General features: G+C 33.8%; 2 protein-coding genes across 3 annotated transcripts; both read left to right on the top strand.

Annotated features, from left to right (window-relative positions):
- The first annotated feature begins 33 nt into the window (after positions 1-33).
- LOC110104766 (probable purine permease 11) lies at positions 34-3,278 on the top strand. Its single transcript, XM_020834015.2, has 2 exons — positions 34-1,113; positions 1,981-3,278. Exons 1-2 carry the CDS (start codon positions 1,077-1,079, stop codon positions 3,078-3,080), a joined length of 1,137 nt encoding a protein of 378 aa, XP_020689674.1. The 5' UTR covers positions 34-1,076; the 3' UTR covers positions 3,081-3,278.
- A 16,598-nt stretch (positions 3,279-19,876) lies between these two features.
- On the top strand, positions 19,877-22,979 carry LOC110104763 (probable purine permease 11). 2 transcript variants are annotated; one of them, XM_020834012.2, is made up of 2 exons: positions 19,877-20,282; positions 21,856-22,979. In XM_020834012.2, the coding sequence occupies exons 1-2, from the start codon at positions 20,246-20,248 to the stop codon at positions 22,923-22,925; spliced, it is 1,107 nt and encodes a 368-aa protein (XP_020689671.1). In that variant the 5' UTR covers positions 19,877-20,245; the 3' UTR covers positions 22,926-22,979. The 2 variants fall into 2 exon arrangements, with proteins under 2 accessions (XP_020689671.1, XP_020689670.1); XM_020834011.2 differs by having other exon boundaries at positions 19,878-20,282; positions 21,847-22,979.
- Positions 22,980-24,356: the final 1,377 nt, after the last annotated feature.

Raw genomic sequence — 24,356 nt, 5'->3', positions numbered from 1 at the left:
GAGAGAGAGAGAGATAAAGAAGGCAATATATGAGAGGTGAAAGAGAGAAACAGAGGATAAAACAGGGGGGATGGATCCGGTGATCAAACTGTTCGGAAAGACAATTAAGCTGCCGGCGATGAGAGAAGTTATGGCTAATACTGCCGGAGAAGACAGAGGCGAATATGAGAAGAAGGTAATTTAATGGCTGCTTCTCTTATTCGGTCTGCAACGTATGGTTGAGGTGTTTCAAGTGAGAAAAATGGGATTTTTAATTGGTATAGATATGGGCCCCTCGTGCAGCTCTTGGGATTTGGTGATGGTTTTTCTTCTTGTTTTTTTGTTTAACTGGAATTCTTGATGTTGGTTGCCTAAAATTTTAATTTTTTAATCGCTGTGCATTGTTCATCCCTGAAGAAAGAAAATTTAAGAGCTCAAACCAACGATGATCTATAATTTTGATTGAGCAAAAAGAGAGAAACAGAGGAGAAAACAGGGGGGATGGATCTGGTGATCAAACTGTTCGGAAAGATAATTCAGCTGCAGGCGGCGAGAGGTCTGGCGGCTACTGCCGGAGAAGACAGAGGCTAATATGAGAAGAAGGTAATTTTTTTTTTTGACGCCGATTGTGGGAACACAGCGGTCGGGGAGTCCGATATTGAGATCGATGGCGGTGTTTGAGAAGGCGCGGAGGGTTCGGAGCCATAGAGCTTGTGCGGCCGACGTTGATGGAGCGGAGAAGAGGAGGTGGTGGCAAAATTTCACGAGCGAAAGGTAGACTCGGGACGGAGTTATGACGGAGTGTTATTTTTGATGAAACGGGATGTATTTAGGTGGTAGGTATGTAAATAGTATATTTTAGATGTTAAATAAGTAAATATAATAGTTTGAAGTGTAATGTAGGTAAAAATCCCTACAACGCCGCGTTCTACACTCAAAGCCTAAAAGGGCCTTTTTCTATCATCGTCAAAGTTGGCGGCTCGCAAAGGGGTCCGGGCGATCGAAAATCCGAGCCGATCGCCATTGCCAGCAAGCTTTTGATTCCCAGCGGCTGGGAGAAGTGGAGAGCCCCACTCTTATGCCCTAAAATATTAAAGATGGAGGATCCCCATTACACGGCGCTCTCACTCACAGGTTTCTCCTCTATTCCCCTCCCTTTTGATTGAATATTATTCAAGAGATTGTTACTGATCATCTCGGATTCTTTTGTTTCTGGGGATTTTACTTTTTTATGCAATGGGTGAAATTACCGTAATAATTCTAGGAAAAATATATCCAATCGTGGCCATCTAAGCTTTTTTAGATCGCAATGAATAATTTTTTATCATCCACGAATCATGGTTCTGTTATTTTCTCCTTACAATTACAATCAATTTTCTCTAAGTAGTTTGATTTTCCACATTTTGCGCACAAAATGAGCATTTTCTTCTGCTTAGTAAGCTAACAAAGCCCCAATTGAATTTTGCTGAGATTTTGTTTAACAATCGAATTTTTGCTGCCAAGTAAACAACCTTAAATTGTTTTGTTTGTTTTTTGGAGTAAATAATGGTTCTATAATCACTGTGTTTTCATATGGGAATAAAAGGGCTGTAAACAAATTATTACTCGATCCTAATTTTTGTTTATGGTGTATTGATTAGATAATCTTGGTCATAGTTTAAATCTGTTAGAAATCAAATGCTGGTGTAAATTTAAAATCTCATTCGTTTTCTTGTAGATACAATATATGTTCATGATTTAATTCTGATAAATTTCATTGTTTTCCAGATGTGTTTTGTAATTTCAACCAAGTAATGGCTCAAAATTGATTAATGGGACTAAACCTCCAAGGAAAATTTCACTTTAGAGCTTACTTAAACAAGCATGTCCTCAGATTTATACTCATTTTGTACTGAATTTTATCCATGTTTTTTTTTGTCCATACCAACCATGTCTAAGATTCTAGGATTACCAGTAATTTTTAGTGAATTAGTTTTTTTAATAACAATATTTCAAACAAAGGAGGACAAGAGCAAGGAAACCAGCACCTCCCTAAGGATTTGATGCCACCTACCTCCTCCAAGTTTAAACAATGGCGATGGTGGCTACTTGTTTTCCTCAACATCTTATTCCTCCTAGTTGGCCAGACTGCCGCCACTCTACTTGGCCGGTTCTACTATGACCAAGGAGGAAACAGCAAATGGCTCTCCACCCTCGTCCAGACCGCCGCCTTTCCTCTCCTACTCCTTCCTCTTATCATCATCCCCAACACATCCTCTTCTTTCTCTACCACCGATCCCTGCCCATCAACCGGCAAACTCACCCTCATCTACATTGCTCTAGGCCTGATTATTGCTGCCGACAACCTTATGTACTCATATGGCCTCCTCTATCTCCCTGTCTCCACCTACTCCCTCATTTGCGCCTCCCAACTCGCCTTCAACGCCATTTTCGCCTTTTTCCTTAATTCACAGAAGTTCACCCCTCTAATCCTCAACTCCGTCGTCCTCCTCAGCTTCTCTTCGGCTCTTCTCGGCGTTGATGAGGAATCTTCCAGTGACTCCACCGACATTGCCGGCGGAAAATACATACTGGGTTTCATACTGACGCTAGGAGCATCTGCTACCTACTCACTAATCCTCTCCTTGATGCAACTCACCTTTGAAAAAGTTATAAAGAAGGAAACTTTCACGGTTGTCCTGGAAATGCAGATATATACATCATTTGTTGCTTCCTGTGCTTCAGTCATTGGGCTTTTTGCCAGTGGAGAATGGAATAAATTGGATGGGGAGTATGAGGAATTTGGCAAAGGAAAGGCTTCTTATGTGATGACTGTGGTGGGAGTAGCATTGGCATGGCAGGTAGCTTCTGTTGGCGTGGTGGGCTTGATATTTGTGGTTTCTTCGCTGTTCTCGAATGCCATTAGCACGCTGGCTCTACCTGTTGTTCCGGTTTTCGCGGTCATCTTCTTCGGCGATAAGATGAATGGGGTAAAGGTTATGGCCATGTTGATTGCTATTTGGGGATTTTTATCTTATCTGTATCAGAATTATGTGGATGACTTAAAAGCTAGGAGGTCTCTGAAGGATGCAAGAGATATCTCTGATACTTCTGTTCCATGATGCTGGAACTGCTTCAGGTAATTCTGAATTGTTTTGTTGGGCTGTGCTTAATTGATGGCATATAGCCTGTGTTGTTTTGATTTCTGATATTGTTTAAAGCAATATTGTTCTCATCTCCTAGGGATATAATTGTACCAGGAGAAATGTTTTATTATAATAAACACATAATATGAAAGGGTGAATTTAGAATTTTTTTTAGTGAGAGCACCATAAAAAAAATAAAAATTTACTATCTTAAATGCTATTATAGGTTGTACTAACTATATGTTGATGAAATGATAATGAATAGACACGAATGTCTTCTATGATCTCTTTGAGGTTTTGATATCTGCTCATTCGTAAATACTTTATCTGATGCTGCTTACATGTGCTTATTTTTTGAACATTTTGATCTTGAGTCTTAACATAAAAAGGGCTGGCTCAAGTCTTTGACTTGATTGAGCAAATCAATGGGGCTGATCCAAGCCAATGGACATCCAAGTCAATGGGGCTGATCCAAGCCAATGGACATCCAAGTCAATGGGGCTGATCCAAGCCCCGTTACTTTAGATTTGCTCATGCATGACAATGTGGTTCTTCATTTGTGCAATTTTAAATTAATTATTTATGATAAATAAATGCTCCATTGTTGTATGATCAACTAAGACCTCAATTGGGATAACTTTATTTTTTTAAAAATAGCTTTTTAGCAAAAAAAAAATTTTGAACTAGAAGTTTTTGTGTAAAAAATTGTTTTAAAAAACAGTAAGTCGTTCCAAATGAAGTCTTACAGTTACATGCTTGATATTTATGGTTCAAGAAAACTGATCTTAATCTAGATTCACTTATTTAGGCTGTTTTTAACGAGAAATTATTCTGCGCGGAGACCAACACAGAACACCTAGTGGCGGTACTGAGCAGTATTGAGCCGCGTTACCGAGCGAAGGGGTGATGTGGTGCATTCTGATTGGTTTCTAGATGATTTTTTGCGTTCGCACAGAATAATTAGTCCTTTTTGACAGTTGCTTTATCTGTGCAGCAAAGGGATGGAGACTAAAGAACTTTTTTAGCCAGCCTCTTTTAAAAAAGTGCCATAAAATAGTCCTAGTTTCGTGTTCAAATTTTTTAAAGTTTTTAAGATTTTCTACTTGCTTTATGTCTTATCTTTCTCATTTCTTAGCTTTACCATAAACAAAAACTCGTTTGATTCTAGCACATTCCTTGCTTTCATAAAAGAGCTATTATGTTGTTTCAAAACAAAATATTCTTTATGAACCAATACAAAGCTTGTTCATTTGTCAGCATCAAGCCATTAGATTTGGCCTGACATCATTGCACATGATCTCCAATCTCCATATCACATATTTTAGCCAAATATTAAAGAAGAAATGCAAAGAAAATATAATCTTTTATAATACCGACTCTACATAGTGGTATAAAGGCTCGATGTTGTTGTTGTATCCCTCGTAATATGCTTATCTTGAAAATAACTTCCAAATTGCTGTTAGGATTAAAACACCCTCAAATTTCATATGGAAGTAGAGAATATCATCATGAAATTCAAAACCAAATTTGATTCAAGGTTTGAACGAGGCTTTGGTTCCCACTTGTCCATGCCAATTGAAGAAGAACTCTGGGAATGTGGAGGGATTCTCCTCATCAAAATTCCTGTTGCTGTTGCAGAATCAATAGAAGATTTCATCTTAGATGCCAAAGAACTCGCCACCAATAATTCCACTGATGTGGAAGGTACCTCCCTTACTCCCTTGAACTTCAGATTCTGTTCTCAGCCAGATCTAGCTTCTTCTCCTTATCCAACAATGAAGGGGTGTGCTTGTAGTTGTCGCCATATGTGTTGGGATCAAACCTTTCCGGTATCATAAACCTGAAAATTATTCTGTGCGGTCACCGGATGCCATTCGGAGGTAAATCAGGATGCGTCACATCACTCTTTTGCTATGTATCAGGTGATCTGACACATCCTGATTAGCTTACGGATGATCTGGTAACCGCACAAAATAATTTCTCCATAAACTCATAGGTGTGGACATAGGAGATGCACAGGTACAGAGATCCGCTCATGATTTTGCTCATACTGAAGTCGACATTGACAATGACGTTCTTGAAGATGTTTATATGTATTTTGATCGTATTTTTATCCTAAATGCATTTTGGAGGATATTTGATACTGCTGATATGGTTGTACCTGATTCGCCTCCGGACAGAGAGCTGTGTCCGGCCTCCGCTTAGGATAATTTCTCCATTACAAGGGATAAAAAACGTAATCAAATTTCTGAGAATAAAGGGTTTTGATGATCGGCCTAGCAGGTGATACAGTTTCTTAATGCAATAATACGAAATCTGATTTAATTCGAGAAAATTTGGGGATCATAAGCCACCGATTAATTCATTCACTTTCTTATCTTGAATATAAACGATCAAAATTTGCATTGGACTAAAGTGGTAATGTAAAATTTGAAATAAACAAAAGATATATCAAATAAGTAAATATTTAATGCTACAAATTGAGTTTTAAGTTTTAACTGCACCAGATTTGAAAAAAAAAAAGGTTGGAATTGAAATATATATATATATATATATATATTGCCATTGCCAATTGTTGTTATCTTCCTACCATTGTCGATGCTGCCTGTACGTCACCAACCACAACCATGGCCACCTCTCAATAAATACGGCCAGCCACCATCTGTCATCGCCACCGACCACATGCCACAATCATCATTAGGTTTGATATTGCATTTGTTTTATGTCAAGCTAAACAAGTAATTACCTGCATTTTTTTAAAACTCATTTAAACAACTTTAAAATATTTCAAATACATTATATTTCTTTTACACATCATTCTTTTTACTCTGCATTCATTTTTTAAGCAAGCTGAACAACCTTTTAACCATAGTTGAAGGAATAAGCTATTCAATTTGCACACATCATATTAAAAATTATTAAAAAAATTAATCAACCAAAATTCATTAACTATATGCATAAAAAATTTATTTATACACTCTTCATATATTAGAATGATAGGTATATTTGCTATATTATTAGTTCAATTAAAATTTAATTTAAATTTCAAAAATATTAAAAGTACTTCCTGTCCAGGTTCAATGTGCCGATTAGTTTGCTTGAGAAAAAAAATTGAAAAAAAAAAAATATTAACATATTGAAAATAAATTGCTCCCACAATAAATTTATGCTCAGACATTTAAGCTTCATTTGAGACGACTTTTTTAGTGCTTCTTAAAACAATAAAAAAACTGTCGCAAAACTAAACATTAAATTTTTTTTCCAAACAGTACTACTTCTCTGTTGTAATCACCATAAATAACTCCATTGCCTAATTACTATAAATTCAAAGGAAAGATCTATCATTTCTGACTAAACAAATCAGAGATTAAGCCATTTTAAGCTTTTAACAACAACAGCCAACAACCAACTAAATCATCTAATTAGATGAAAATGCTATCTATCTACCCCATAACAATTTATTATGGGATTTAAATAAACTTAATGAAGACTAAAGTTTTATTAAATTATATGTACTAAGATAGTAACATAATACAAATAGGAAATTAATATTTTATATGCACTAACATAATATTTTATACACTCATAAATCATAATACTTGCATGATAATACTCTTAATATAATTAGCCATCTTATTGTACATTAGATTTGACAACGACATCAACTCTTTATTCTACTACGTGGGATCGGCTATATGAATTTTTTTTCTCGATTGTGTCATGTTAAGATTCAAATTCTCATTTAAATCTAATAAATAAAGTCCATTTCTAATATTTTCTAGCCAAGTCTTTTTAGGTTTATCTATATCTTTCTTAACATAAGTCAAATCTAATACATTCACTTTCCTAATCAGGTCATTCATAAGGTCGTTGTTTTATGTGGCCAAACCAACTAAGGCGACTCTCTCAAATCGTATCTTCCACTAGAGCTACTGCAAGCTTTTCACGTATATGCTCATTTCATATCTTGTCTCTTAACGCCACTCATCAACTTGAACATTATCATCTCTGCAACATTTAACTTAATATTATGATTTTTTTTAATGGCCAATATTCTACACCATAAATTAAGCATTGCACATCATATTTGACATAACTAATTTTTTTTTTTTTTAATTTGCTTATAATAATAATCTATTTTGAAAGATTAAAACTTACTATCTTTTCAGATCCATCATGTGAAACCCTTTAAGCAAAAGAATCTAAACTCTTAAAAATCGAGACATTTTTTAGTATAATGATTGAAATTCATCAAGAAACTATGCAGTTAAGCGTGCCCATCCGGAAGAAATCTTAAGATTGATGACCTCCTTGTCTTAAAGCCACTCATCAACTTGAACATTATCATTTCTGCAACATTTAACTTAATATTATGATTTTTTTTAATGGCCAATATTCCACACCATAAAGCATTGCACATCATATTTGACAGAACTAATTTTTTTTTAATTTGCTTATAATATTAATCTATTTTGAAAGATTAAAACTTTATATTTTCAGATCCATCATGTGAAACCCTTTAAGCAAAAGAATCTAAACTCTTAAAAATCGAGACATTTTTTAGTATAATGATTGAAATTCATCAAGAAACTATGCAGTTAAGCGTGCCCATCCGGAAGAAATCTTAAGATTGATGACCTCCTTGGAAGTTGCACCAATAAGATAAAACCGTGAGACCCTTTAGTTAAATAGAACATTATCTTGATAGTTACTAGTTTGGACTTTTACAAATGGTATCATAGCGATACACCAACCGAAAGATAGGAGCTAAGTGCTATTCAAGATAAAATTCTACACCATGGGAGCAACCTCTTGAACCCTGTATAAGATAAAGAAATACTTGGCGAGAGTCACCATTTGAACTTGTATGTGTCACCTCTAGAATCCTATACGCCTAATGGATGATTATGGGATAAAGATGTTGATGAGAACATCAATTACTTTAAAGGGGGAGATTAAGTAAACAAAGCTAAACTCTTAAAAATCTCAGAGTTTTTTTGTGTGATGGTTGAAATTTTATTAAAAAAAACTCGGCAGTTTGCATGCTCATCCTGAAGAAATCTTGGGTGGCAGTTTAGAAGTAACTAAATATGTTTCTCTTTTCTTACGGAATCTATTCATCATTGCAAGATCGCAGTCAACTATAAAATTAAGAATTCGTTTGGGACAACTTTCTTATTGTTTTATAAAGCAGCTTTCTAGTATAAAAATTTTAGAATTAAAAACTTTTGTACTAAAAAGCTGCTTTAGCTAGAAAGTCGTCCCAAATGAAACCTAAGTATAACAACTTCTATAATATTTCTTCATGTTATAATTGTGCATTCAACTCTTCCCTCAAAATCATTTTTTAAATTTATTTTCTTAGTCAAGTAGTGTAGCATAAGTACTATCCACATTATTAATATCCTTCATGATAATTATCTTCATTGAATTAATCTATTACTAATCCTACTCATCTACAAAATTTGTCCTTTAAATATTTATCTTCATCAAAAATTCTATAAGATGGTGGTGAGGCCTGCAATACTTTATGGTACTGAATGTTGGCCATTAAAAGAGAAGGATAATACTAAGTTAATTAAAAAAAATAATAATAATAATAATACTAAGTTAATTGTTGTAGAGATGAGGATGCTTAGGTGGATGAGTGGCTTTACCCTTAGAGATATGATATGAAATGAGCATTTATGTGAAAAGTTTGGTGTAGCTCCAATGGAAGATAAGATTAGAGAGAGTTGCCTTAGATGATTTGGTCACATTAAACGGGGTCCTTCCGATGACTCAGTTAGGAAAGTTGAGGTATTAGATTTGACTTCTGTTAAGAAAGGTAGAGTTAAACCTAAAAAGACTTGGATAGAAAATATTGGAAATGATATTTCTTTATTAGATTTAAATGAGAATTTAACTTTTAACATGACACAATGGAGAAAAAGGATTCATCTATGATCTAGCCGATCCCACGTGGTGGGGCAAAGGCTTGATGATGATGATGATGTTGTTAGATCTCGTACATACTTCAATTATTAATATTTTCAATATACATGATAAGATTTCTGAAAATTCATATGATCCGTGTGAATCTCGAGATAATATTTAAATGGAAAACTTTCAAAGATAAATTTAGTATAATTCAAAAATTGATTTCAGTAAACTTATAGTCCAACTAAATGTCTCGACGAATTAAACCTATCGATGCTACAAATGATTTGATTTGATTCCAAATGAGCATAGATCAATCACTTAAAGTATATTTTTGAAAACTTTTGAACAGTAAATAGACCAGCCAATTAGTTTTTTTTGCATACTTTTCATTGTGGTTAAATTATGGCACACCACTTGCAAGATTATTTTTATTTATTTTTTAGCACAATCATATTAAGTTGTGTCATATCACTTAATGGCAATATCCTAATCAGTCTTTGCCCACTTTTAAATCATGACTTTCTAGAAATGCCCAATAATTATATAAAAGAGATATAATCACAATAAGAGAGACTCATAGTGACATCCACTAATATAACAACAATATCAAGCTTTTATCCCGCTACAAAGCTAAGGCATTAATCTTTATATTTCTCTACCGCCGCAAATTTTCCAGGACGCAACAAGAATTAAAAACTTTTATACTAAAAAACTGCTTTAGCTAGAAAGTCGTCCCAAATGAAACCCAAGTATAACAACTTCTATAATATTTCTTCATGTTATAATTGTGCATTCATCTCTTCTCAAAATCATTTTTTAAATTTATTTTCTTATTCAAGTAGTGTAGCATAAGCACTATCCACATTATTAATATCCTTCATGATAATTATCTTCATTGAATTAATCTATTACTAATCCTACTCATTTACAAAATTTGTCCTTTAAATATTTATCTTCATTGAAAATTCTATAAGATGGAGGTGAGACCTGCAATGCTTTATGGTAATGAATGTTGGCCATTAAAAGAGAAGTCTAATACTAAGTTAATTAAATAATAATAATAATAATAATACTAAGTTAATTGTTGTAGAGATGAGGATGCTTAGGTGGATGAGTGGCTTTACCCTTAGAGATATGATATGAAATGAGCATATACGTGAAAAGTTTGGAGTAGCTCCAATGGAAGATAAGATTAGAGAGAGTTACCTTAGATGATTTGATCACATTAAACGGGGGCCTTCGGATGACTCAGTTAGGAAAGTTGAGGTATTAGATTTGACTTACGTTAAGAAAGGTAGAGTTAGGCCTAAAAAGACTTGGATAGAAAATATTGAAAATGATATTTTTTTATTAGATTTAAATGAGAATTTAACTTTTAACATGACACAATGGAGAAAAATGATTCATCTAGCCGATCCCACGTAGTGGGGCAAAGGCTTGATGATGATGATGTTGTTGTTAGATCTCATACATACTTCAATTATTAATATATTCAATATACATGATAAGATTTCTGAAAATTCATATGATCAGTGTGAATCTCGAGATAATATTTAAATGGAAAACTTTCAAAGTTAAATTTAGTATAATTCAAAAATTGATTTCAGTAAACTTATAGTCCAACTAAATGTCTCGACGAATTAAACCTATCGATGCTACAAATGATTTGATTTGATTCCAAATGAGCATAGATTAATCACTTAAAGTATTTTTGAAAACTTTTGAACAGTAAATAGACCAGCCAATTAGTCTTTTTGCATACTTTTCATTGTATGGTTAAATTATGGCACACCACTTGCAAGATTATTTTTATTTATTTTTTAGCACAATCATATTAAGTTGTGTCATATCACTTAATGGCAATATCCTAATCAGTCTTTGCCCACTTTTAAATCATGACTTTCTAGAAATGCCCAATAATTATATAAAAGAGATATAATCACAATAAGAGAGACTCATAGTGACATCCACTAATATAACAACAATATCAAGCTTTTATCCCACTAGGTGGGTTGGCTAGATGAATCTTTTTACTCCATTATATCTAATTAAGAGTCAAATTCTCATTTAAATCTAATAAAATATATGTCATTTCTAATATTTTCTAACCAATTCTTTTTAGGCCTATCTCCACCTCTCTTAACATAGGCTAAATCTACTACATCTGCTCTCCTAAGTGGGTCATCAGAAGACCGACATTTTATGTGACCAAAGCATCTAAGATAATTCTCTCTAATCTTTTTTGCCAGTGGTGCTACTCCAACCTTTTCGCGAATATGCTCGTTTCACATCCCATCTCTAAGAGTAACATCCATTAATATTATTAAAAAAAATCCATTAATCCTCTCTCTTTCATAAAAAAATATTTATAATTTAACTTTTAGAATAATTGCATGATCTATTTCAACCATAATTAATATACTATTATAGTAGTTGGGGTTGAGTCCAATTTGCTTATTAAAATTAATTTGATCCTGTCATTTTTGTTGTTGTAGTAATTAATAAATTCTATTATTTATTGCTTGTTAAGGACTTGACATCCCTATGGCCTATGGAACCTTTATGTCTCTATCTATTTTATGCTTATCTGAAATTAAGGTGCTTATTGTTTATTTTCTATGAAAATCAATATTTCTTGATTTGAATTAAATTATTCACAAAATTTAACATTTCTCAACACATAAATTTCACAGTATTTATTATAAATTTGGGCTGCAATATTATGAATATAATTTAATCAGAATAAATATAATATTTATAATTTATTTTAAAAATTAATAAAATATATAATTAATAAACCAAAATTTATGTTATAATTAACTCAAAATAAATTTAAATGAGAATAAATAATAAATAGGCATTTTTTTATTTGTCAAAAATTGATTATCTACAATAAGAATATATTTTTTAAAAAAAATGCGAAGTTAATTATTAAAATACTTAAGCAAATATACAGAAATATATTTTAAATTAAAAAAATTAAAGGTGCAAAGAAATATGCCACACATTCTGCGTGCATATATGAGGGATCATCCACTAGACTAAATAAAGTAAATAAATAAAATAAGCTCTCAATGATAGAATATATATATAATATATATATTATATATATTATATATATCAATATATATATAATTGCATTTTTTTTCAATAAATATTTATAATTATAAAATATTAATAGTATATTTAAAAAGATTATTTATTTTTTAAAATTATGAATTAATTAAAATTTATTTTTTATGTTAAATTTTTAAGTATTTTATGAAAAAATAAAATTATATTAATATAAACATCTTCTAATTGATTGACAAAAGTCATTAAAATTTAATATTTTATCTTCAAAATAACTATAAACACCTTCATTTTTTTAATAAATTGAATACTTAAAAATTTAAATATCCTATTTCATTAAAATTAAAAATGATGTTTTTTTTATGGATTTAAATAAAAAATTTGACTCTTAATATGATAAAATGAAAAAAATATTATTGACTCCACGTGGCACAGATAAAAGACTTGTTACTGTTATTGTTGCTACTACTGTTATTATTGTTGCAATACTCCAGAAAATAATTAAATTAAATTATAAAGTAAAATATCAAGCCATTTCCATACAAATTCAAAATTATACAATCACTGTTTGATAAAGAAAAATAGCTTAAGAGGAAAAGCACCATTACTTTCTTTGAAGAAATTCAATGATTGAAAAGTTTGAGAAAGCTCCAAATTTGTTTTATTCAATTAAATATAAGAGATTTGATGGAAAGTTGAAACAAGTCCACATTTGATGAATTAGCCTAAAAAAATAAAATAAATAATTAATATAAAAATATTAACTAAGTTATTTATATTTTAAATTTCTGGTTCATTCAATATATATATTAATTTTAAGATATAAATGTTATATAAATTCCATAAATTTATTGACCCATAAATTAAGTATATTTTTATAATTTTAAAATAATTTTTTTTTTTATAATTTTTTAATGACATTTGCATCTCAAAATGAGTATTTGCATGTTGTGTTATGTTGCATGCATTAGAAACAAGTTAAAAAGCTTATCAAAGCTTCCTTCTTTAGGACTAAGAAATATTCCAAGTGAGCTTTTGTCTTAAACAATAACAAAGTTTTTCTTAGCCAGGAAAATATTGAAGACATCCAAATCCTAAATAGAAGTCAAATAATCAATATGAGTTTATATTAATATAAAACAAACATGCAAAGTATATAAGATTACTTGTTAGGTTTTATTTGGGACTGCCGTAATTTTTTATGAGGTGATCATAAAGTTGTTGTGGAAACATTAACTTATTTGAAAGCTGATGTAGAAAATAACTCATTAGCATAAAATTTTCAGAAAATCATAAAAAAATAATGGTCAAATAAAAACTGTGATTACAGTCTGAAAAATAAAAAATAAAAAAGTTATGCCTAACTAAACCTTAATGATACAAAGCTCTATTATTCAAAACTCAAATCCCAAACTTAATATAAATATATGATTCTAATTTGTAAATTCAAAATTACAACAGTCTCTTCAAATAATGTGCCACGGGTCATTTGTCTTAAGATCATCTCCAACCGAAAATCTCATTTTTCACTCCAAAATGCCGTAAACTACAAAAAGCCGTGATTTCATCTCCAATGGAACGCGTTTTTCACCCTTTTGCAGTTAACCGTCGCCTTTTTTTTTCCCGCGACAAGTTCAGTAGAGTGGTAAAAATGGCGGAGATGAACAGTGCAACGCCAATATTGGCGTCCCACTGTTCACCCGCAGCCATATAGCGGAAATTTTGCAGTTCGGCTGGAGCTGGCCGGGAGCTCCATTCAAGCGTTTGGAGGTCGGTTGGAGATGCCCTAAGTACAAAAAAAAAGCCCTTAAATTTTCAAGTTAGATGTCTCGAGATATTAAGGGACCACTACTTTTGTCTTTACAAAAAAATTGGGGAGTAATGGATAAAAATGATTGATTTCCTTATATGAAATCAATCAACAAAAGAAAATACTCACTAACAATAAAAATATTTCAAAAAGGTTGTAACCTAACGTGGCAAAAGAAGCTATATGGAGGTTTTATTTGGAACAGCTTTTTTTGTAATTTTTTATGAAAAAATAGTGATAAAAAACTATCCCAAATAAAACATGAGATAAGCTCAGAGAAAACAACAATAGAAAGAAACAACACAATCTATCTTAATTGGATTTAAGAGATCAACATAATTACATGAGCAAAAAAAAAAAAAAAAAACAAATAAATAAAAGGAGATTTACATACATACCACTTTATTTTATTATATTTATATATTTAACATCTAAAATATTAATATTACATGTTGATATATCATTGAAAAATTATCTTGATCAAGCACGAATCTTGAGGCAAAAATCGAGTTGTAAACTTCAACAATTAAATCTGGGATCATTTGAACTCCGATTTCAGCAAACTTATAGTCGAACTGACCGTCTCGGAAATACGAACAAAATGACACCAAATTCGGCTCAATCCGAGCCCAAATGAGTCCAAATCAAGGACCTTAAGCGTTGTTAGAAGGTTCAAACCACAATTTGAGTTACCAAACAATTTCCAAAAATGACATGCTTATAGTCGAATCGAACGGCTCGACGAGACAAATCCAACGAGGCCAAGATCGCCAAATTCCGATATCACTTAGACCTTCAAATGTCTGACGAACGGTTCATGATCAAGGGATTCAATATCGGCCATCCATTCAAACAACTCCCGATTTGCCCCTGATCTCTCACCTATTTACAGGCCATGCCACTCTAGAAATCTATAAATAGACACCTCATTTCTCTTGTGAGGGGGCCCAAGCAAGAAGAAGAAGAAGAAGAAGAAGAAGAAGAAAAAGGAAGAAGAAGAAGAAGAAGAGAATGATAGGAGGGAAGAAACTCCTCGACCACCGCCGGAATTTTGCCCAACGTTCAAGTGACGCCGGCATTCCGCCCGACATTCAAGTGACATCAAAATTCCGCTCAACTTCTAAGTGACGCCGGAATTCCGCCCGAACTCCAAGTGGGGTCGGAATTCTGCCAAAGTGACACCAGAATTTCGCCCGACCTCCAACTGACGCCGAAATTCCGCCTGACCTCCAAGTGAGGTCAGAATTCCGCCCAAACTCCAAGTAACGCCGGAGTACTCCCTGAATATCATCTAACGCCAAAGTTATCATCGGCTACCAACTGACGTTGGACTTCTACCCGACGTCGAATCTCCGCTTGTCTCCGAATTTCTTCCCATCGTTGGACTTCTACCAAATATAGTCCTTCCGACCTTCGTCGCCCGCCGACTATGGTCTTTTTGACTTACGTCGCCCGCCGACTATAGTCCTTCCAACCTCCGTCGCCCACCGACTACGGTTCTTCTGACTTACGTCGCCCACCGACTACAGTCCTTCCAAACTCCGTCGACGCCCGCCGACAATGGTCCTTCCGACTTACGTCGCACACCGACTATAGTCCTTCAGACCAAACAACACATCAGCAGTGATGCTTTGTATTCTCACCATATAATGTACTATATAAGATGTACATCAAGCTAAAGCCTTCCCCTTATGAAGGACCTCATTTGTAATCAACTACAATACTAGTGAATTCATTTATACTAGGCCAGACCCCATGGGTTTTCCCCCTTTTTAGGGGTTTTCTACGTAAAAATCTTGATATCTCATAAATACTACACACCCTCTCTCTTATTTGATTGCGTGCCAGATTTTCGTACAATGCTAAGACGTAAACTTTATATTTCTCTACCGCTGCGAATACTCCAGGACGCAACACATGTCTACCACCCATATAACAAATTTAGGTGTATGGAATGAAATATTAAAGTTTATAAGATGACATAAATTGTGAAAATGAATTATATGAGTGATATATTTGATATTAAAGTTGTATATGAGTGGTATACATGTAATATTAATGTTTTGGATGTTAGATATATAAATAGCATGAAAAAAAGTGATATATATGTAAATTTCCCATAAATAAAACAAGGAATAGCTAAACTCAATAAGACCTATAGTTGTGATCGAACTCTTAACACATTGAAAATAAATTTGAAAATTCAGATGAGTCATATTAGAGCACTCATCCTGCTAAAAAAAATAAATAATAAAAAAGGACTATAGCCCAATAATAATAATAATAATAATAATAATTCTTCATTTAACAAATTCAAATCAGATATTTTATTATTTCCTTGCTAAAACCATCCCACGATCGCAAGTAACCGCTCCCATACGTTCTCTCACGCATGCATAAACGAAAGAAAAGTTCAGAACTAGCCGAAGTTGCTTCCGATCTCTCCCTTTCGCACTAAGCCAGTCGGCTCCAATTGCTGCACCCGACGTTGAAGTCGGCCTTCTTTTCCATCTCCGGCCACACCCGTTCCGGCCCCGCTCCATCTGCCTAACCGATAGTCGACGACCGACGCCCAACGCCGACCCCGCTGGTCGACTCCAACTAGCCGCCAACCTAGCCCTCTTCTCGCGATTGAAGCCGACCCGAACGCAATTCACCGGCTTGCACCCGCATCTCCGGCAAAATCTCGTCGCCGGCCTGTACACGTTGAAGTCGCCGCCGACCAAGCCCCCGAAGCCCGCCGCCTGGTATCCGACCTAGCCCGATCGGGCTCTTCCGATTCTCCTCTCCCTCACTATTACATATGTATAATATTATATATATTAATGATGTCAGTAGGCTGTCGAAATTTTCAGTGAAAGCAGATGACCTAAAACTAAATGAAATATAACCCAATTTGAACTAAAATTAATGAATATAAAAGACATGAATTAAACCTGAATTGGAACATTATACAATGTGTATGATATAATGTTTAAAATGAAATTATAAATTACAAAATTATGAGGCCTAAATTAAATGCAAATGGATATTGATAGAAGAATTATAATGAAAGCATGCTCACGATCAAAAGAACTTGTGATTTGAACAACATGAGCATGCCATAGAGGTAACAGCTTGCCTATAGACATGTATAAGGAGATTGCAATGATGATATCTATGAACAACAACAAATGACTATTATGATAAAACCCTCAAAGGGAGGATGGAGCTTAGCTCTCATGATGAAAATATCGGACGTCTTTGTAAGACTTCTAATGATAATAAGATTGATCAAGCTGATTTTGGAGCAAGATTTGATAATGATTGTGTTAGTTGATAATGATTGTGTTAGTTTATCGCATGATGATGCAACATCAACCAATAATTAGGTTAATGATGTATTTTATGCAAGGGTATGCAAGGGATTCAGTTGAATTCAATAGTTATACTTCTTTTCATTAATCTTTAGCGATAATTATCCTTCATTTTGCAAAAAAAAAAGGCTTATCATTAATGCATAAGGAGAAGAAGCAATGAATTTGTCATGTACTTAACTGATCTATAGGAGATAACAGAATATTCGTAGCAACCAATGCAGTTCATTTACAAGCAAGAACATGATCTTCTAATATCTATTAGATAAACATCCCTTAAAAAAAAAACCCCCTTACAAGCTATAGTAACTGATATGATAAGATTGTATAAATTAAATAACACATCTTCTACGTATTACAACTCAAACATGATTTAGAGTGATGCCACCAGATCCACAACCCTACTTCTACATGCGGACAGAAGGTGACAACCTACAATAATACTAAAAATAACTCCCTGCATGTGCTACAGTCAACGTGTTAAAGTTACAAACACCAATGTCCGAAAATACTGTGCAGGGCCAAATGCTACAACATGCATGTGCTCCAATCGTTACATAATTCACAAATCCAACGATTCGAGAATGCTACATGGGTCAAATACTCAAGTCTTACCCTCCTCAAAAAGATCGGAGTCGACCTAACTTGAATAATAAAATGCCCCCCCCCCCAAATACTTGCATGGGCCTCGACGAGCGTGTTATAAAAACACACGTGACGTCTATGTATGCTACGTGGGTGAACAAGTGAAGTCAACTATGGACCCGATCTTATGTCGGCAAGTTGATAAAATCGACAATGTTTAATCCACAAATGCAAATGCCCATACGTCACCGCGGTGATGGTCGCATTGACGAGAAATCTCAACTGGAGAGGTCAAATCTCAAAGCCAATAAAAATCTAAATCCTTAAAATGAAATATATCACTAACTTGAAACTAAAATTCATCCACATTCCGCAACTGTTTATCGGGGGTGATAAATTTAAAATTAGCCTTAGCTCACAAAGAGCAAAAATTCTGCCGGTTGTATCACTATGATTCATTCTCAAATAGTCTCTTGCCAGCAGGGACATGATACATACCCTATGATCTGGTAATTTTGCCGCAAAATGACACCATTAATATAAAATGATCATGGTCAAAGCCCTTATGTTTCCTAACTACTTTAAACCCTTAAGTAATGAATCATAGGATATATTCGATAAACATAAAGCCCTTTGTCAGCTAAGGTGGATTTAGATCTATCCCCTTTTACAAACACCAACCAAGGTCTATAAGGTATTCTTGGACGAAGTAATTAACCCATGTATATCGATAAGGTACCTTCTGTCAAGTTGGGTCGACTACCTCCTATGACTAAGTAGACCAAGGTACATGATAGCCCGGGACGACATAACCATGGGATCTTGATCGAGCTCGTCTTCATCCCCCCACCAGTTTTAAGTTCATGATGATAAATTCCAAATCATAAAACCAAATTCAAACCCTGAAACTATTGCTATTATACGCTGGATTTATAACCTATGCGATCTCTTTAACGATAAGCCTTAATTGAAAGCTCACTATTATTATCATGAGGGGATTAACTATAGGGCTTGCACATATATCAAACAAGAACTCGGATCATAAAGTCCTCACAAAATGAAGGAGAAATCTCTGGGTAGTGTCTTATCTAAAACCCAATCGGTCTTTTGAAAATTCATCCGGAACCTAAACTCGTTAAAACTCTCCGTTTTCATTACCACAAACAAAAGAAAGGAGACATATATGACGCGGAGCGGCTGGGGAGTGCAATGAAATTTTGGGAGCACACAATAAAAAATTTTTTTTTAAAAAAAAAAAAACTCATAAAAGTTCTAAAGACTGAAATACCTCATAGAATAGGTAGAATAAAAATGCAGATTTCTCAAAATTTCCAGTAAAATTAAAGGCAGAACTTTTATCCAAATAGGTATTAAAGGGTAATTTGGCATAAAATTATAATGAATTTTTTAGATAATATGCTTTTAAATTTCATCTGAAATTTGATTTATACCATCAAATTTATTCGATTTCAATCTGCACTAAATAATAAAGGTTCAAATTTTTTAAGTTTAGTTATTTTCAACAAATTTTGATGCTTTTAATACATAATTATAGAAACAAAAATAAATTAAAAAAACATATAATACTTAAAATATTTTTTAAATTAAAAACGTTAAAAATAACTGAAATCAAATTCCAAAATTAAACTTTTAATTCTAAATTTAAGATTTATTTTCTTCAAAGTATTTCATCAAGTATAATAATATTAATAAAAAAATCATATAACAAGATATGCCAATATAATTTTGAATTTTTTAAAAGTATTTTCATATTAATAAACAATTAATTTAATATTGATTATATGATATATCTATAATAATTATTTTTTTTTACAACTTCTTATGTAATTTATTGGTTGAGCGTTTAGTCTTTCAAATAAAAAGTTGTGAATTTAAACTCTATGTATAACTGTATAAGTTTAAAATTAAATTCGATAAAAATTTAAAAAATATAATTTAATTAACTTGTGGCTTGGGGCTTTAAAGCGTGGGCTGTACTTTTCGTTGCAGGAACGCACGTTTCCATAAAACTCCTCTGCTTATTTTTTCTTTCTTAAATGGTTTAACTCTATAGAGAAATTATTTTATGCGGAGTCCAACGGGAAGAATTATTTGTACTATGAGTGTACATATTATTGATATACAATATGTATATTAATTTGAAACACACTGTGTACAAAATATATACACTTATATGTACAGATAGTTCTTTGAAACATACTGTGTTCAGACGGTTCTTCCCGTTCAGATTCCGCACAGAATAATTTCTCGACTCTACAATATATACTCTCTCCTCTCTCCTACTTAGCAGCAACATTAGAGACAGCAGAGCAGCTGGTAACTTTTTCTTCTACTTCTTCTTCTTCTTCCATATTATTAGAGTGAAGAGTTTCAGCATGGGAGAAGACCAAGAACTGCAGCTCCATATCAGAGGTTGCTGCTTCTCTGTAACATCTATATTTTTTCTGCAACTTCATACATACTCAAGCATTTTCCTCGTTTTTTTCTTGTTAGTAATACTGGCAGGTAATTATATATAATCCGTAGGGGATATTTGGCTACTAATATGATTTAATTCAAGAAGGGTTTAGTAGATATTTGAAATCAAGATGGAGGCTTTCATTTCTGAATTTTTTTTATCAGTATTTGTACGATTTAGGATTTATGAAGGAGAATAAGATGTCTTGACGATTATTATAAGATTTAACAGCCCCATCATGAGAAGTGTAAATCTCTTTAAGGATTATAACCAACTTGCTGTTGCTGGGAGTGTTTCAAGCTAAGAGTTTTGTTCTGAACAATGAGATTTTGAAGTAGTTTAGTTCCACCCATATGAAGATTATGGGGCTGTTAAGCTTTATTACAGGATTTAAGCAGTCGGTAGAACTGACTTTTTCAGTAAAATCAAGGCCGATTTACTAAATCCTGGAGTTGGGCGGATTTATGGGATTTGGCTGAAGAAGCGCGCAAAAGGGAGAACGATAGGTCGATAGTTACCTTCACAGTGAGGGAGCTCCCGTCGCTACGTCCGATCCAACAGGAAGAACGGCGAACTTTCGCGATTCCAATTCGACAGTAAGGAACGTCGTGGAAGAAGGAGGCGAATAAGGATTTAGCAACTCGTTCAAAACCCTACCTCACTCGAAGCAATCGAAGTCCAACAGCAACGAACGCAGAAGAGAAGAAAAAGGAGCAAACCATCAATAATTGATTAGGAATTAATTTAACTAATTTAATTAATATAAATACAAAATTAATTTAATTAGATAATTAATAAAATAAATAATAATTTAATAATTAATATTATAAATAATAAATAGACAACTATTAAAAAGAATAACAGTAGCTATATAATCAGTTAGGCTAAGTAATTATGAATATAAATTAAATTTTAATTTTTATCCTCTTAAATTCTGAATTCCATTGTCACACAATTCATAAGATTTAACAAGATAATTTAATTTTAGCATAAATCAGAATTTACAAGATTTAATAAATCCTACTAAAATTAAATCATGCTTGTTGCCAAACAGCCCCTATATGTTGAGAAATTATTCTGTACAGATACCAGACCGTTCAGAGACGAATCAGAATGTGTCACGTAACCCGGTACACAACGATACATAATCGTTGTATATAGCAAACGGGTGGCATTGCGCGTTCTGATTCGCCTCTGGACGAAGTCCATATCCGCACAAAATAATTTCTTGAATAAAGGGAGTGAGTAGTGGAAGGAGGGAAAGAGGTGGTGCAATGATTTTTATGTAACATTTTTGTTTTTGCTCTCCCATCATCCATCCTCAAGCTTTCTCTTTGCAATTTATCAAAATAACTTATGCAAACAATCTGAAGCAATGCTAGTTTTTTTACTGAATTGATTATTTCAGATATAAGCAATTTATGTTTTGACTTCTGAATGGAAAATTGCTAGTTTTACGGTTTTTTACCTGATCTCCGGCACCACTTTTTCAAAACACAACTAACTTTTTTGTTCCAGAACAAGCAGATCCAGCACGTTCATCCCCAAAGGAGGCAACTTTCGCTCAATCCCAATCTTCCTTCAAGCTAAGAAAATGGCAATGGTGGTTCCTCCTCTTCATCTACAGCTTCTTAATCCTAGCCGGGCAGACTTCCGGGACCCTTCTCGGCCGTTTCTACTTCAAACAGGGCGGTAAGAGCTTGTGGATGGCCACCATCGTTCCATCCTCCGGCTTCCCACTCCTCATCCCCCTCCTCCTCATCCTACGTTCCTCCTCTACCGCCGCCGCGGCCGCCACCGTTTCCCGTCCTTCCATCGCCAAGCTAGCCGCAATCTACATTGGCTTCGGCCTCATCGGCACCGGAGACAACCTCATGTACTCCTACGGCCTCCTTTACCTCCCCGTCTCCACCTTCTCCCTCGTCTGCGCCACACAACTCGCCTTCAATGCCGTCTTTTCTTACTTCCTCAACTCCCAAAAGTTCACTCCATTCATCTTCAACTCCATCATCCTTCTCACCCTAGCGGCCGCTCTCCTCGGCGTTCACTCCGACAGCGGCTCCGCCTCCGACCATAATTACCCGCTTGGATTAGCCCTTACCCTAGCAGCGTCGGCCGTTTTCTCCCTTGTTCTATCCCTCACCCAATTGGTTTTCCAGAAGGTTATAAAGGCCGAGACCTTCACCGTCGTCCTGGAGATGATTCTGTGGACCGGATTAGTCTCTTCGGTTGCGTCGGTGGTCGGACTTTTCGCCGGCGGGGAGTGGAAGATGATTCATGAAGAATTTACAGGATCTGAAAAGGGTAGGGTTTCGTATTTGATGACTTTGATTTGGATTGCAATTTGCTGGCTGTTGTACGGTGTTGGCAATATCGGTTTGATCTTTCTCGTCTCTTCTCTGTTTGCTAATGTGATTGGAACCCTAGGTCTTCCTCTGGTACCAATCTTTGCAGTTATGTTCTTCCATGAAAGGATGGACGGAGTGAAGGCGGTGGCTTTATTGATGGCAATTTTAGGGTTTGTTAATTATGTGTATCAGCATTATCTTGATGATACAAAGGAGAAAAGGGCTGTGACCAGAGATGAACAGCCTTAACTAGCTATGAAAGTGAACATTTTTAGTTCATTTTATTTTTTGTGCATTTGTTTATTTAGTTCATAAATATTTTAAAAATTATAGCAAAGATTATTATATTATTATTTTCATATTAAATTGTGTATTAATCTTATTATTAGTTTTAAATGCTTGATCATTGTGCTATAATATCCCATTTAGCTAATATTATAAATTAAACACTTAAATACTAAAACTAAAAATATTTTATTGTTTCTAAATAAAAGTTATCTTAGGTTTTGCTTGTGATGGTTTTTTTTGCTGCCTCTAAAGCAGCCTTTAAAAATTTTTGTACTAAAAAATTGGTGTAAGAAGCAACAAGAAAGTCATTCCATATTGAACCTCATAGCTCACTAGTTAAAAAAAGAAGAAGAAATTTGTTCCAATTCCAAAAGAAGCCTTAGGGGCTGTTTGGCAACCAGTGAGATTTAACTTTAGTAGGATTTAATAAATCCTATAAATCCGGATTTAGTAAATCCGAAATGTATTAAATCCTAAAAACTATTTGATATGCTAAATGTTAAATCTTGAGAAACTATTTGGTAACATATATCAGGATTTATGGCGGTTAGGGATTTAATTTTAAAGGAGATATTTATGAAATTAAGATCATTGCATAAAACATAATAAAACCAATTTTAGGTCATATAAAATGACCGAAAATTCAATAAAAAGTTAATTACAAACTAACATTGACCAAAATGAGAGTTGAAATATTAAATAAGTTAATTATATTAATATTTAATTACTAATTATATCATTAATTAATCAATTAAGTTAAATTAGATAATTAATTTATGCACTAATTTCACTATTAATTATTTAATTAATTAACTTAATTATTATTTGTTTAAATTATATAAATTAAGTTAATCGATAATAACTTTGAGGCGTTTAGGGTTTGTATTCATCTTTTCTTTTCGTCGTGTTGTTCGGCTTCGTTGATTCGCAGTAAGGTGTAAGATTGGGCGCGTCGCTACTTAGTCCTCCTTCGTGCAGTTATCGACTTCACTTCTTCGGACGACTTTCCCTTCTTATCGGATCGGAATTACACATTTTGATCGGAAGCAAGAACAGGAGCTCGCTGGCATGTGAAAGTAACTTTCTCCCTTTCGCACGCTTCTAATGTTAAATCCCGTTAAATCCACCGAACCGAGGGATTTAGTAAATCCGGGATTTAAGCCGTAAATCCGTAAATCCGAGATTTACAGAATCCCGGGATTTAACGCGCGCACAAAAACGTTTGGCTGGATTTAGCGTAAATCCGACTTAAATCCCATAAATCCGATACCAACAGCCCCTTAGTTTTAATAAGTGGGATGGAATCAATTTGCTATTTGAATTAAATGAAACAAGGAAAACATCATAATCATAGAAAAATAATCAATCATTCAAATGAGCCATAAGAACCAA

This window comes from Dendrobium catenatum, unplaced genomic scaffold, assembly GCF_001605985.2.
Source record: "Dendrobium catenatum unplaced genomic scaffold, ASM160598v2 fragScaff_scaffold_343, whole genome shotgun sequence".
NCBI lineage: Eukaryota > Viridiplantae > Streptophyta > Magnoliopsida > Asparagales > Orchidaceae > Dendrobium > Dendrobium catenatum.
The sequence above is the reverse complement of the archived record's forward strand: the minus strand, read 5'-3'. Positions and strand labels throughout refer to the sequence as shown.

Excerpts from the sequence above, each read along its gene's own strand:
- LOC110104763 (XM_020834011.2), top strand. The coding sequence starts at position 20,246 with ATGGGAGAAGACCAAGAACTGCAGCTCCATATCAGAG. Across the intron at positions 20,283-21,846 it reads ACTGCAGCTCCATATCAGAG|AACAAGCAGATCCAGCACGT; the intron begins GTTGCTGCTTCT and ends TTTTTGTTCCAG.
- LOC110104766 (XM_020834015.2), top strand. The coding sequence starts at position 1,077 with ATGGAGGATCCCCATTACACGGCGCTCTCACTCACAG. Across the intron at positions 1,114-1,980 it reads CACGGCGCTCTCACTCACAG|GAGGACAAGAGCAAGGAAAC; the intron begins GTTTCTCCTCTA and ends TTTCAAACAAAG.